Raw genomic sequence first — 14,166 nt, forward strand, 5'->3', positions numbered from 1 at the left:
CACTCCCGGCAACGTTCTCTTTAACGCAAGACTAATGTAGAACTGAGTGATTATGTTGCAAGGTGGGACAGCCAACAGCTATAGGTGCCCATTAAAGAGCTCCAGGTGATGAAATTTAATCCGCAACGGACCACAACGGTGTACCTTATATGAGATCATGATTTTCGCGCCTAGAACCCTATAATAACGTTGGCAATCAATAAGTATAACCCATAAGTATAATGAATAACGAGCCTGTTAGCTGAATTATCTTAAAGATGCACTGAGTAATACTGATGCCTTTTCTATAATCTTTTTTACCGATATCTATGCCGTAATATATCAACCTTGCATTCTAAGGAAACATGGATGAAAGCCAAGAAAATGAAAATTATGATAGAGAGGCACAAATGTACGTAAATGTGGCGCATACGCGGTGAAAGGAAGTGTGCAGTTATAAAACTTGGCACATTTCTCATTGAGCAGCACCTAAAAATCTCAGCAAATAATTTTCGAGAAGCATCTGCTATATTTAACCGGGATGCGCACAATTGCCCTGTAGGATGCTTGTGCTGTACTTTTGCGCCAACACAATCGGTCTATGAGAACGAAAGCGCACCTGGAAAAGAAAACAGGTTTGACCGTTCTTAATCGTGCCGAGACGTGAGTGCTATTTCATCAGACCTTTGCTTGCAACGTGCTGTGGGCCTCATTTTAAACCCGTTCACGCTCATGCTTAAGGAAAGCAAAATTTATAAGCGACTAATTACCCAAAAAAGAGAGATTTGGTTATGGTAATATTGCGACTTTTGCATCAGAAAAGGCCGTCTACTCAGCATTTGTGGCTCTTATCCGACATCATCAGCAACACTCACAGCATACTTTTAAAAGAAAATGAGGCGAGCAAGGAAATCCTAATCACAAGAAGAAAAAAATCTGGCAGGTCTATTTTGATAAATACTTATTGATGCGAAAGAATCAACTCGCTAATTGAGCGACAAAGGCGGCGGCGTCTGTCGTCGGGCAGGCGAAGAACGGCCCTTAAATTCCCATTGGCTGCGACGCCATATGACGAGCGCGCCTCGATGGAGCAGAGCGGCCGAAAGCGAACATCTGCTGCCGCGATAGCGCGCGAGGTGTGTGAGGGGAGAGGCGATCGCTGCGACGCACGTCACCCTCGATTTCAGAAGCCTCTGTGTTATCTGTGCGTCCCATGTCGGTGCAAGCTCTCGCTTGCGTTCTAACTACACCTCAGTAATCACTATAAATAAATTAATGTATAAAAATACAGAATAAATTCGAAAGGAAAAACGCTGGTGGCAGTAAGCGTTGGAAAAGCGCGTCAACGCACTTGATTGCCCACGAGAATTCCATAACTTCAAGAATGGCCCAGCGGCATTCAATTGGACATTAATGTTTTCGCATGTAGAACTCATAAAAAGTGGTTAGGTGTCCTCAGACTTTATTTTAGTGCGACAGCAATTACATAGACTTTCCAGGCGCGTCTTTACTGAAGCAGGGTTTCGAGTACGGGCTAGTTGGTATTCCACTGCAAATGTGCTTTACTGGGCACACATAAAGGGACAGAAAGAACGACGAAGACAAGCGCGTCTTTACTGTCGCCGTCGCCGTGATGTTCCTCATAAACTGCAAGGGTGATAAGACCGTTGCCGCACGCTGCAGGGGCGAGTGAAAGTGCGCGAGGGTAGCCGACGATCGCAGTTCAATCTCGCGCGCGCAGTCGAGGAGTGCAGGGAGGAAACGCGCCGTCTTCCGCGGCGCGCATAGCGCCGGGGGGGGGGGGGGGGGTGGAGGGGCCGGCGTTGTACTACGGCAGCAACTGCCCATTCCGAGTCCGCACGCGGCTTATCTTGAAAGCTATCTGCATGGGGGGGGGGGGGGGCTGTGTCTCGATGCGACGATGGCTGATATCTTTGTCCGTGCAGCGTTGTCGCAGCTAAGTTTGCGTTGAAGGTCACTACACTTGCTGTCGTTATCCGCGCTTCCGCTTCCTCACGTCAGCGTTTCGACAGCGAGTGTCCGTGGTCATCAAGTGTGATGAATTCACGTTTGCCTGTGCGCGTTGACACCATGCTTGTTAATCTAGATAGTAAACGAATTTTCGCAAGTTCATATGGCCGATAAAATTACTATCCTAAGTTCGCATAGCTGTCTATGCATTTGCTATCGCAATGGATGGTTCGCCTTTCGGAAGGAGCTGCGACGTTTTTATAGTAATGTGTTCTATGGTGACTAAAACTATACTGGAAAATAATTTCACTTCCCAATATGGATTGACGTATTTAGTGTATCAACGGGGACGAAAAGGAATTGGCATTCCACCGCCACTTACCGTCAGGATGAGGCATCCATGGTTGGGGTGTAGCCAGCGATACCGCCACTGCGGCAGTAAGGAAAGACGGAAGCACCACGACGAATTATTATCACGCAGTTTCACCGTTGGAGACATATATATATATATATATATATATATATATATATATATATATATATATATATATATATATAAATATATATATATATATATATAATACAATAGGGTTCCTGGCAATTGTATGTTTATTTCAAGGAATACACGTTCAAAAGATAAGTAAAATTACTTTCGACGCACAGTACTTCCGGAGCGGTCGATGAGTGCAGAGTGATCAGAAAGTCTAGACCAAGTATCAGGTCCTGGGGGCAGTGGGCAGTGGACGAGCCCGGTGAAAAGGACGACATTATGGCGACTACCAATGCTTCCGCGGGCAGTACACATTCCCACTTCTCCAACCGTTATGCCGTCGGCGATGCGTACGACCCGAGTGATGGCAGGTGTGAGAGCTTTCTTTAGGTTACGGCGAAAGGGGGAGGTGGGCGCTCATAATGGAAATGTGTGCGCCGGTATCGATGAGTGCAGTGTCAGGTGTGCCATCTACTTGAACATTTCAGATGTTGTGCGTTGTTAATAGCGTCAGTGGAGGATTTTAGGGCAAATCCGACAGTGCAGCACCACCCCGAGGTGCCGCATCGTCTAGTTTATTGGCACAGTGGATCCTGAGTAGGGTGGCGTAGTAGAGCAGAGAAGTTAGAATAAGTTCATCCAGTTAAAGAATACCATGACATTTGAAGGTAAAAAAAATAGAAATAGTTCACAGTGATAAAATTATTGGGGTTTATTTCTCTTCGCACCTATCTTGGGACATGCACGTAAATTATCTCTGTAGAATGCTTTCTTGCGTGACAGGGGTTGTATCGCTCTGTCGGAATATACTTCCTATTAGAGCCAAAGTGCAGATTCGTAATGCATTATTTAATGCAAACTTACATTATAGCGCTTTAGTGTGGTGTACAACCACTAAAACTAACATACACAGAGTTATGTTACAGAAGAAGATAATTCGATATGTTGGAAATATAGGTTAATATTCAAGCACCATAAAGGCGTTCCCTAAGTATAACATTATACGAATTGATAAGCTATACACTTTTCGTTTATTGCATACTGTACGATATTCTTCAGAATTTGCTAGGAGCTACATAAAACAATTAGCCTCCTTAGAGCGTCCTCACATAAATGCGAACACGAGAAATTCTGAGTTATATTCAAATCCATATTTCAGAACACTGTATAAACATCAGTCCTTAATATATAACCTACCATCCACTTCGAACAAATATAAGCATATTGAGAATTTCAGTAGGAAAGAACTCCGCTCATTACTTTGTTCATTTGTAACATATCCGATGTGATAATCATTGTGCCTTTGTGTATCTTTACCACTGTATACTGTACAACGTGTTTAGTTTTCTCAGCAGATGCTAATCTTCGAAAATCATTCTCATGCTGCGTTGTCCAGCTGCTGTTAAATTGCCTTGTATATGTAGTCTTGCTTATGGTAGTGTCGTGTGAAATCCGTCGTGCTGAAACTATTTCATATGCGGGTAACCCGCCATGATGTAAAGTATGTTTCAATATTTCCGTTCATGATGAACTCCAACTCTCGCGGGAATTATATGCGAATTCTTGTAAATGTGCATACAGTGTTTACTGCGCAACTGCCTTGTCTGGTCTTTTGGGTCACGCCAAGCTATGTATGTAGCTTTTAGGCCCAGAATGGCCATCCAGTATGTAAACTGGAGAATAAAATTGATTTGATTTGAAGATTTGATTTGAAGTTGGCGGCGGACGTGGCTGACAATGTGGTGGTGAGGGCGACCGAGCGTAACGGTGGTCAGCACCAGAGGCGTCGGAAGCGCCGAGGAAGTAGCGGGGTGAAACGCTTCGGGACGAAGGCGCCCAACGACTGCGGCAGTGATGGGAATCGTGGCCAACTCGACCGGAGCAAAAACAGATCGGCTTATCGCCCAGCGTGCGCCAATCACGTGGATTCCGATAACGGGAAGTAAAGGGCGGGCTGCGGTAGGGCATGATCATAGGAGGAGTCATTGTGGCGTCAGGGCGATTGACAGAGCAGCCGGTGGGGCAGCCAAGGCTAGCGGCTTCCTGGCGAAACAAGCACCGGATTAAGATTATTGTTGTGCCGGAGTTGTCCTGTGGCGTCTGCTGGGGTGAGGCGGGAAACGCAGCCTCGAGTTCGCGATGCACAATACGAATCACGTTGTCAAATGAGGGTGGCGGGTTGTCTTGGTCGATGCAAGATAAAGTCGCGGCGGTATTCGGCAGGCGGGAAAATTGATGGGGGACACGGCGGTTCTTTGTTAGCTTGAAGTAGCGGCATTCCTTTATGATGGCGGCGACACTAGAAACGTTGCTGAAAACTAGGAGATTAAATGCATCATCCGCAATGTCCTTGAGCATATGTCCAGCCTTTCCTGACTGCCATGGACGTGTCGATTTATTGACAAAGGGCGAGGATGCCTTGAATATAGGAGACGTATGACTCGGTGGCACTTTGGGCATGGGTGGCGAGGTGCCTTTTGATGGCTAGCTGTTGACGAGGGGGATCGCCAAAAACGTTCGACAGCTTCTGCTTTGTGTCTGAAACCAAACGCGCGGAGTTCCGTCTAGACAGAATACGACATTGGCTAGCACTAAGGTCGGGTCCCACCTGTTCCCCTTTCTTACACGTTCGTTCATGCTGAGCCATTCTTCTACGTCCATACCATCGAGACTAGAGGATGTGTCGGGGTCATGCGGATTGTCGGGGTCATGCGGACGCACTCGGTCTGGTCAGCCGACGGGGCCGGTGCAGGCGCAGACGACGTATCGTCCTCAGGAGGCATTGTCACAAGCTGGATGTGACGTCCGTTGTGGAGCGCCATTGCAAAGAAGACGGGTACGCCGCACCTCCACCAAATGTTACGCGTATAAAACTATTCGCAATATATTTACAAAAAGCGAACGTTGGCGAAGACTGAAGAGAGCCCAGCCAGGCTGTGTCAACCTGTCGTCGTCTTCCGGACCGTCGTTGTTCTCTTCTTCACGGTCATCATGACAATATATTTTTTGTACGACCTTGTTCTCATCCATAATTAGTGGCCTGTGCTATGTAAATTTTCCTTATGGATGGCTAGCCCCATTTTCCTACACCTGTGTGACAGTGCTTTTAGAGCTACACGACTTTCGGGCTACGTGGAATTCGATGTACGGGTTGCGGCGCTGCATAGTTATTGCGCAGTGGGACGAGAGACCAAGCGAACGTGCTACGCAAGTGAGGACCGTGTTTTAACTAGGGTAATTTTAGAAGCACTTAATTCGCACATACTCAACGTTCACATGTAGGCTATCGTATATACGCGCGTCATGACAAGTAGGTAAAGCCGGAGACTGCAGCATATGTCGTGCTGCATCTGATATCGTAGCCACCATAGCTTTTCGCTGAATGCTCGTTGAAGCTGAGACATCCGGCTTCTAGAGTGGCTCGGGATACGATTCGGCGGAACCGAATTCTGTCGGAAAGACCCTCTCCACGCCGATCGGTTTCATACCGCTTTCAGCCAACACTGTCACCGGAATCCTTCGCCGCGGAGCTATGGGAGCGCGAGCCACAGAGTGAGTCGTCCTTAGCGGCACTTCGCAACACGGTCTAGTTCGGAATCTTGCCGTCGTATCAAAAGGCTGGTTTGTCTCCGTTGACAACGGTAATGTCGATATCGACAGTGAAATATTACCCAGTCCTGTAGGAGCGACACGCTAAGCACAAGTGTAATGTCCCGAAGGACAAACTGATGCTAAAACGAATAGCAGAATGAATGATTGAATGATCATTTTTTGTCAGGATGACTCATTATCGTGAGTGCGAAAGTGGGTAGCACGATTATAAAGAAACGAAATAACTAATTAAATATTACAAGACCAAAAAATAATAGAAATGATGAATAAGGAGTAGCGGTTACAAAAAAGTTTTAAAAAATCGCAAGGAGCGTCAAGGGAAATCGGCCATGCGGTGTCATATCGTACGTGTTATTCCCGTATCTTTTCTGAACTCCTAGAGGGCTAGGAGATGTTACTGTGTATCTACTTGCGGATAGACCCAGGATACATTCGTCTAGTGTCGGTATTGTGCGATTGCACATTTAGTTGCAATATAAAATGCAGCGCATTCCATAGTAAATGGCGTATCTGTGGCCTCGCTGTTGCCTTGCACGGAGGGCAGCCAAGTACAAATTCGTCGATCGGACCACTGTTGTCACCTTCTCCGTTCCTCTTCGTTCATTTGTGCGGCTGCCAACGTGCAATACCATACGGTGTAAAGCCGAAACCGATGCGGGCTTTGCGAACCCCTCGGCAAGCCTGGAGGCACAGGCTTACTGGGAACGGGCGTTACTGGGAATGTTGTCCTTCATGTGCCTGCGCGGCCCATGCCGCATGCTGTGGAGGATGGAAGTTGATTGCGTCTCTGGTGGTAGAGAGAGAGAGAGAGAGAGAGAGAGAGAGAGGTATTGCAGACGTAAATAGGCTGCAGGTGGAAGACAATGTATCTCACGCCACCCGGTATGCGTCATCGTTACCAGAGATCTGGCAGTGGTCGGCAATCCACTTCGTTGTGGTTAGGATATCGTGATCGGGTTAGCGAGGTAATGAGATCGGTTGGGATTCTCTTGACGATGGGCGCTTGTTCAGGGTGATTCGTTTGTTGTAGTGGGCGGATCACCTGCTTGCAGTCGGTGAGCCTATCCAATGGAGAAGCGAGATGGTGGCTGTCATGGCTGCTAGCTAGCCGGCAAGTTTCTGAAATGGCTAGGAGCTCGAAAATCGTGACCTCTGAAACGCTTTCTTGCAGCGCTAAAACAAAGACGCGCAGAAAGTGCTAAAATGTGGGCAGGAGGGAAAAGTGGGCGCGACTCAGTAGGCCACTCTAGTAGTGAAATATCGTTCGCTTTTCTTGTTCTCGCGGTATCTCGTGAGCTGGCAGCAGCAATGGTGCTATGAGCGTGTAATGGGGACGACGCAGGCGTTTCGCAGGCAGGCGATTTCGTGTTGCTTTAGAAGCTGAGTGCCCCAGTGTGAATGAGCTGCAAGAACGCGCAGATATACATTCTGCCATCGCTCACAAGAAAGCTTTGCCCCTTGGTATAAGAGCTGTCAACGGAAAGCATACAACCAGACCACAGTCTTTCTTTGACTCCATCCCCCGTTTTCGATGAGGTTGACATCCGATGACAACAAGACGCTTCTGGAAAAGGCGCGTGCTCTCGCGCAGCTGAGTTGCGGGCTATGTTCGTCACCAAACGCCAACAGCGCTTTGACACACATGTGCTGTCCATTTACACTACCGCTAAAAATGTACCGGTTGACGCCCCCACTTTTACAGAATTATGCAAGGAACCAACGCACGCAACCTCACATCCTCACCACAGTGAACGCTTGCCTTAAAGAGCATGATTACTGAATAACGGGAATAGCTTTCTAGAGGCGTTTGGCTGTGTGCTGTATTGATAACCATCGTCGATAGTTTCTGAACAGTTTTCTTTTCCTGATGTTGTAGTACACGTTGCAAGAGTAATTTTACTCAAAGTGTCATCGCTGTACCTCATTCTCCATCCCCCCCCCACCAAAAAAAAAAAAAAGAAACGCCGAATTTACTTCTATCTGCAGCGCAGCTGCGCAAGTCGTGCTCGTGAAAGCTTTTGCTGAGGCACCGACCCACCTTGGACAGCGCCAGAAAATAGCGAGGCCTTTCGAATAATGCCACAGTGTGAACAATTAGAAAACTTCATTTGTTTGAAACAACTGAACAATCCAGGCATACTTCATGGAACGTCTGCGGAACACCGGAACGAGAGCGTGACCAACGTCGGTAAAAAATCGAGACGACATCGGTCTTTCCCATTTTCACAGCGAGGCAGATCAGTGAACCACTCACCGCATTGACAGTCCACTTCGAAGCAACCATGGATGTCTGTCGGAGCGTCCGGCGCGCATTGCTTTCCCGGGGGGCACCTGGCTGGGCACATCATCGGCACTGCGCAGCGAAAAAATAGGTGGTGTGGAAAACATCGAGGCCACGGCGCATTTCCTAATCAATTATTCCTGATGCTTTACATGCCAAAACTACGAACTGGTTATGATGGCAGTGGAATGAGAAAAGTTTTCTGCCAAGGTAAATAAAAGTCAAAGGCAAAGCCGCTCGTGAATAAAATTCAGCGACAATTACGACGCTCCCTAACGCGAAATGTGAACGCAGCTCTATAGGTGTTTTCATTTCGCGATATATTGGCCGGCGCGGACAATCTGTCTCGTGCGGCCCGTTGTAAACGAACGAAGTATGGCGTGACTGCCTCGCCAATCTGGAGATCGCGGGAGGCAGCACTTGGGTGACGCGTAGGCGCGACTCGCAGCATCCGCCGGAGACAGGCCCCTCTGACGACGCGCGCTTTTCTGGCGCCATCTCGTAGCAATCTTCGCCGCACTACGCTTTTCTTCCCGCGCTTTCTCCATACCTTCCTCCTCCGCTTGCATCCTCGCGTCTTTCGCCCCCCGCTGCGCTCCGCGTTCGCTCTTTCACGCTACGCTCCGCTAGTTCGCTCGGTTACGCCGACGCTCGCCGGAGGAACTGGCACCTAAAGGCTGCGCTACAAAACAAGATTCTACTGTATGCAAACAAATAAGAGGATCACGCCCGGTGGTTTCAACAAGAACAATCAGGGGAACTCGTATTAACCTACGTTAGTCGGAAAGAAGCGTATTTAGCCATCGCGTGCCAATAATTATTGAGCGTTCACATGCGCCGAAACGCTCCGTCATTGCTCGGTGGCTATGAGGTTCTGCTGCTCGGCGTTTCCCGCGGGTTCGAATTTCTGCCACGTTCCAATTTAGGCGTAACGGAGAAGCGCTTGTGCACTCAGATTTATGTGCATGTTAAGCCCTTCAGTTCACCAGCCGGCGCTGAGCCGGCTGCGTAAGAAAACACCAAAGTGCAGGTGGGCGGCGGTGCGGCGGCCGCCTTTAAACAGGATGTTTTGACAACTTTTCATTTATGGCAGCACATGGCAAGCTATCTTTTAGTTGTTTGGGGTTTCGCCCACTACATGGACATCTCTGTCTACACGTTCAGCTGTGGTTCTTAGTAAAACAATGGAAAGCTTCCCGCTCGCCATACTTCACTATGTTATAGCCGTTGCAGCCAGATCGTACCAGGCTCAAAAGAAGCAAGCGTACAAGATTCCAAGTGGGCTCTTTTTTTTCGGCAGATACCACCGAAAGCTGTGTAGCAGAGCCATTCTAGAGTGTTTAGTTTTCAAGAACCAAGTTCAAAACTCCAAGAGGCGTTCTGAACGCAATAAAGGAAAAGGAAAATCAAAAGTGCGCTCCGCGTTCCAGCTCGTATTAAAGTTTTTTTTTATAATCGCTTTCCAATTTTCTTACTGAATATGACATGGAAATCTTTTGTGAACAAAATAAATCAGACATTTCGCAAATGTAATCTTAGTTGCATACTTCAAAGCAATATTACTACAATGCGGAATCCACTAAATGAAGCAGGAAAATGTGCCGCCGAACACCAGGTGCGGTGGAGCGCCGAAAGGAGGGGAGCGAAAGGGATTAAACAAGCCAAGATGCTCGAACTTCATGCTCATACCCCACAATGGCGTCCATCATAAGCATCATCACCACCGAAGCGAGACACGGCTATGATGCTACTATATCGACAAATCAATTTCTATCATCATCATTGTCATCAGCGTAGCCCATTTGCCGTTTCAGGATGTTGAACCTGCGATAGGATTGATTCACAGACAGGCTTTGCACCTTGAGAAACGTTATTTATTTATCACTCTCTAATTGCTTGCGGTACAAGCATCCTACTGCGATAGATGTGGTCTGTCTTTTCCGAACGCTTCTTTCTTTCTGTCTTTTTCTTCCTACAACGGCGGCGTTTAGAACCTTACCCACGGGCTTGGCCGCATCAGTCCTTATACTGTGCAGTCTTCACACGTTTCACACGTTTCCAGATTGAGACATTGTAGGCACTGAGTAGATCTGGTGTAGATACAGGTGAGTCCCTTAATTGTAGTATATCTGTTAAATTCTTGAAGCTTATAATTGAAAATAAACGTTACAAGGAACACTGAAACTGAGAACGGGCGCTCGCCCTCCTTTCCGTATTGCTACAGATCTTGAGGGGCAATGTATTCAATGTATAGAGGCAGAAGCTTTGCATAGTACTTGATAGTTTGTACAAGCTTTCGCATAGTAGACGGGCACTGTGGCCACCGACAGAGAGGCCAGCAAGACGTTCTGTCTAGCTTAACGAAAACTTCTGCACACTTGAGCGATCTCTCGAGGACTAAAATACGCATTAGCCGAACGCTGCGTCTGGAAACGTTTATGGTCCAAAAGGCCTTCCTTCTCAGCTTAAGCAATTCTCCTTATATTCGTGCTAAGCGTCTGTCCAAATTTTTGTTGGGAAGGTAAGCTTCACACTAATTTCTAATACATGCTGCTATAATAGCTTAAGTGAATTACGTTTAGTCAAACTCAGTCAATACACGTCGTTTCTGCGTGTTCTATCGTAATCCAGGCGTAATCTATCCAGCACTAACTTCCTGCGGCGAAGCTACTGAGTTGTCGATGTCCGCCGACGATCTATAGCTGGGCGTATTGCAACATACCGCAGGTGCAGCCTGGCATCGGGCAGCCGTCCGGTCCCGTCGGCGTGTTTGGGTCACACTTCTTGTCCATCGGGCACTCGTGCTTGCACGTGACTGCGAGCGCGGTTGAAAGCAAGGCGATTCATGCGAAGAGAGAGAAAAACGATATGCACCGCCAATCAATCTCTCCCAAACGGCGTCGCCCACTTCAGCTAGTCAAATCGCACGAATCTTACTAGTGCTGCGGCTATGATTCAAACATTAAATCCAAGAGTTCTTGCATTGCGTGAAAACATATTTCACCTTTATACGTTTTCATGAAGTTTAACACACCAACACTGTTTCAAAATGCAAGTTTTCACCACCTTGCTGCACATCAACATTAATTGGTTATCGGAACGGATTAGTCATGTTGTCCCAATTTGTATAACGATTCTTTCATATCCGCAGACTCCAAGAAATGGAACTGCCTCCCCCTATTCCACTGCTTTCACCACAGACGTAGGCTAAATCAAAGGCGCCTGGACAATTGTCTCTTTGTCTATAGTTGGCGTGAGTTTTTTGTGGCACATTGATCTTACCCCCTCTATCGATTTCCGTAGTGACATTGTACTCAGCAAATGCGTTTCACAAAATTTGTAAGGAGCAAGTTATCGCCTTGCAAAATAAAACTATGGCGCTATCGTGTAATTTTTATTTCGTCTGCGCTTTTAATCTTTAAAGGACTTTACCCCACAACGTGAACGTACAAGTTGCTTGAAAACTAGCAACTTTCAGTCCACAAGAGATGAACTTTCAAGAGCCAGGAAAGCGTCTGTACTTCTTCTTGCAAATCTTGCCATGAATCTTTCCTTTATAGGCCGCTGCTTTAATGGAAACCTCTGCTTAGCTCCAGAGTTACCATCGCCAACCAACAGTCTTCTCGTCGCATTTTGCCTGTTTGCATACTAAGTAAATTATTTTGGTAGAAACGTGGTTGCAGAATTATACTGCCTTATACCGTATGCCACTATAATCAACAAAACCTGAGCTCCCCCCCCCCCCCCCATTATATTGCCTTCAGCCTAGGGGGCGTTTCTAAAGTAAACAAGAATGATCTGACCTGCCCTAAATACTTTTAGACTAAGGGGTGATGTTGGATTCAACATTTTTCCTTCTTAGTGCGCCGCAAGCATTTCATGCCAGCATGGCTTAGCAAACAGCGCAGATGCGAAAGTCACATGTCTGTTCAAGTCCGCGTACTCTACTGTTGCTTCGCCTTCCCTGAAAAACTTGTCCTATTTTATCGACCACCTGTGCACCAGCAGACTGTAATAACAGTTTCGATATGCAACGTGCCTATAATCTGTCGCAATATTCGGTGCATCCAAAGTTTTTCGAAAGTTCGCGTTTCTGACACGTCTTTAAAATCTATCTCTCTTCTATACATAATTTTTCCTGCCCGTTTTCTTTATTATGTGCTCCTGTTTTTCCCACTTAATGAGGCTTAAGGAAGTTATTTTTTCAGAAAAAAGATGACAATATATCGCGTAGCGATTCTCGACTTTGCCAGGAGTGGCGTCGTGGCTTCGGTGGTCAACACAAGGCATCGTGTGCCGATGTCTGCCATGCAATTTACGATCAATGGCTTTCTCGAACTTGGGACAACGAGGGAGAGAAAAAGAAGCGGCTGACCGCGTTATGCCGTCAATGACGAAAAAGTGAAACTGATTCGATGACGCATCCGACACAAAGCCCAGCGAAACATGGACCAAATTGGCAAAAACCTGAAAATTGGTCAGCCATCCGCGCGACGAATGTGTCACGATGTCTTGGGCATAAATAGCTACTAGGTGCCAAAGTGTGATGACCTGACAGAGAAAGTAGAAGAAATATCACTGCAAAGATCACCTGGCGCTTTGCCGCGGTCCGCAGTGACCGCATCGTGTACTCCGACGAGAAAATGTCCACAATAACGCAAAGTGCGAACAGACAAATTGACCGCACGATCATTCGAAGTGAACAGGAGGCGAACCAGTGGGGAAGAATTGTGCAGAGGTCCGGTCAATCCAAAGCAAGGGACGGTCTCCGCCACCATGATACTTGATGCAGAATCTGCATTTGTTTACATTCCAGAAGGAGCGAAAGTGAACCAGGAAATTTACATGGAGGGCCATCCTAATGCGCTTCACCTATGGACGGCGCTTCATCTATGGACCAACAAGCGATTTGGAATCAAACATTTCTTATTCCACAAGACTCTGCGCCCTCCCACAATGCCAGGACCTTGCTGGAGTGGTGCAGAAACACGTTTCCTGCCTTCATCGCTGCCCAGGATTTGCCGTCAAACTCACCTGACTTCAATCCAATGGACTACTCTGTCTGGAGGTACTTGGACAGCAAGGCCTGCGCACCCCTCAGCAAATCTTCAGTCCCTCAGCGTTCACTCGTGACGGAATGGTCCAAAATTCCCCACGACTACTTGCGTGATGCAGTGGATTCCTTCCCCTAGCGTACAATGGCTTTCGTTCACCTTAACGGGAATTTTTTTAAAAGTAACATGCACTTATCTTAATTTTTTATGTTGAACGCACATCCATAAGATCTTTGGTTTTTTTTTCTTTCAAAAACGCTCTGTGCCATTCCACTCTGTGAAGGAGGATGACCAGCGAAGATGTGTATATGGGCCCCTTCTATGTCGGCCCAGCATTGCACTATCTTCAGGATCGGCTAACGTATGGGGAGCTTTGTCTCTACACACGGACACGATCCTGGGAGAACTAGCCCTTCACAGCTTCGCTGTAATTCGCGGTAAAATTGGTTACTCTCTCGTGTTCCTTAATTAGTTAATGACGACAACGAACGAGGGAGCAGTGCCACCATCGAGCGCGTTCGCGTGGTGGCGCCGAGGGCGCCAACAGGCCAGCTGAGGAAGACGACAACGACGATGGAGCCAATCCTGATGACGATAGTTTTGCATTATCAGACGGACACCAATCCTGGGGAAACTAGGTCTTAACAGCTTCGCTGTAACAGTAGTGTTTCTGATGGCTCATTAAAGCTATACAAGTAGTTTTGACGCAGAGACGGGTGGCATTACTCCACATTCTCCCGCTGTGCACAAGCATGCCGTTACAAAATGCAAGTAAAACG

General features: G+C 47.2%; 1 protein-coding gene across 1 annotated transcript in view; it reads right to left on the reverse strand.

Moving 5' to 3' along the window:
- LOC142574183 (uncharacterized) overlaps nucleotides 1-14,166 on the reverse strand; it is an 86,570-nt gene that overhangs the window by 54,286 nt on the left and 18,118 nt on the right. The window contains exons 5-7 of the mRNA XM_075683333.1: nucleotides 11,056-11,148; nucleotides 8,307-8,405; nucleotides 2,333-2,380 (exon numbers count right to left, since the gene is read on the reverse strand). Of these exons, the coding sequence (XP_075539448.1) occupies nucleotides 2,333-2,380; nucleotides 8,307-8,405; nucleotides 11,056-11,148 (240 nt within the window). The remainder of the gene's footprint in view (nucleotides 1-2,332; nucleotides 2,381-8,306; nucleotides 8,406-11,055; nucleotides 11,149-14,166) is intronic.

Source organism: Dermacentor variabilis, chromosome 3 (assembly GCF_050947875.1).
Source record: "Dermacentor variabilis isolate Ectoservices chromosome 3, ASM5094787v1, whole genome shotgun sequence".
NCBI lineage: Eukaryota > Metazoa > Arthropoda > Arachnida > Ixodida > Ixodidae > Dermacentor > Dermacentor variabilis.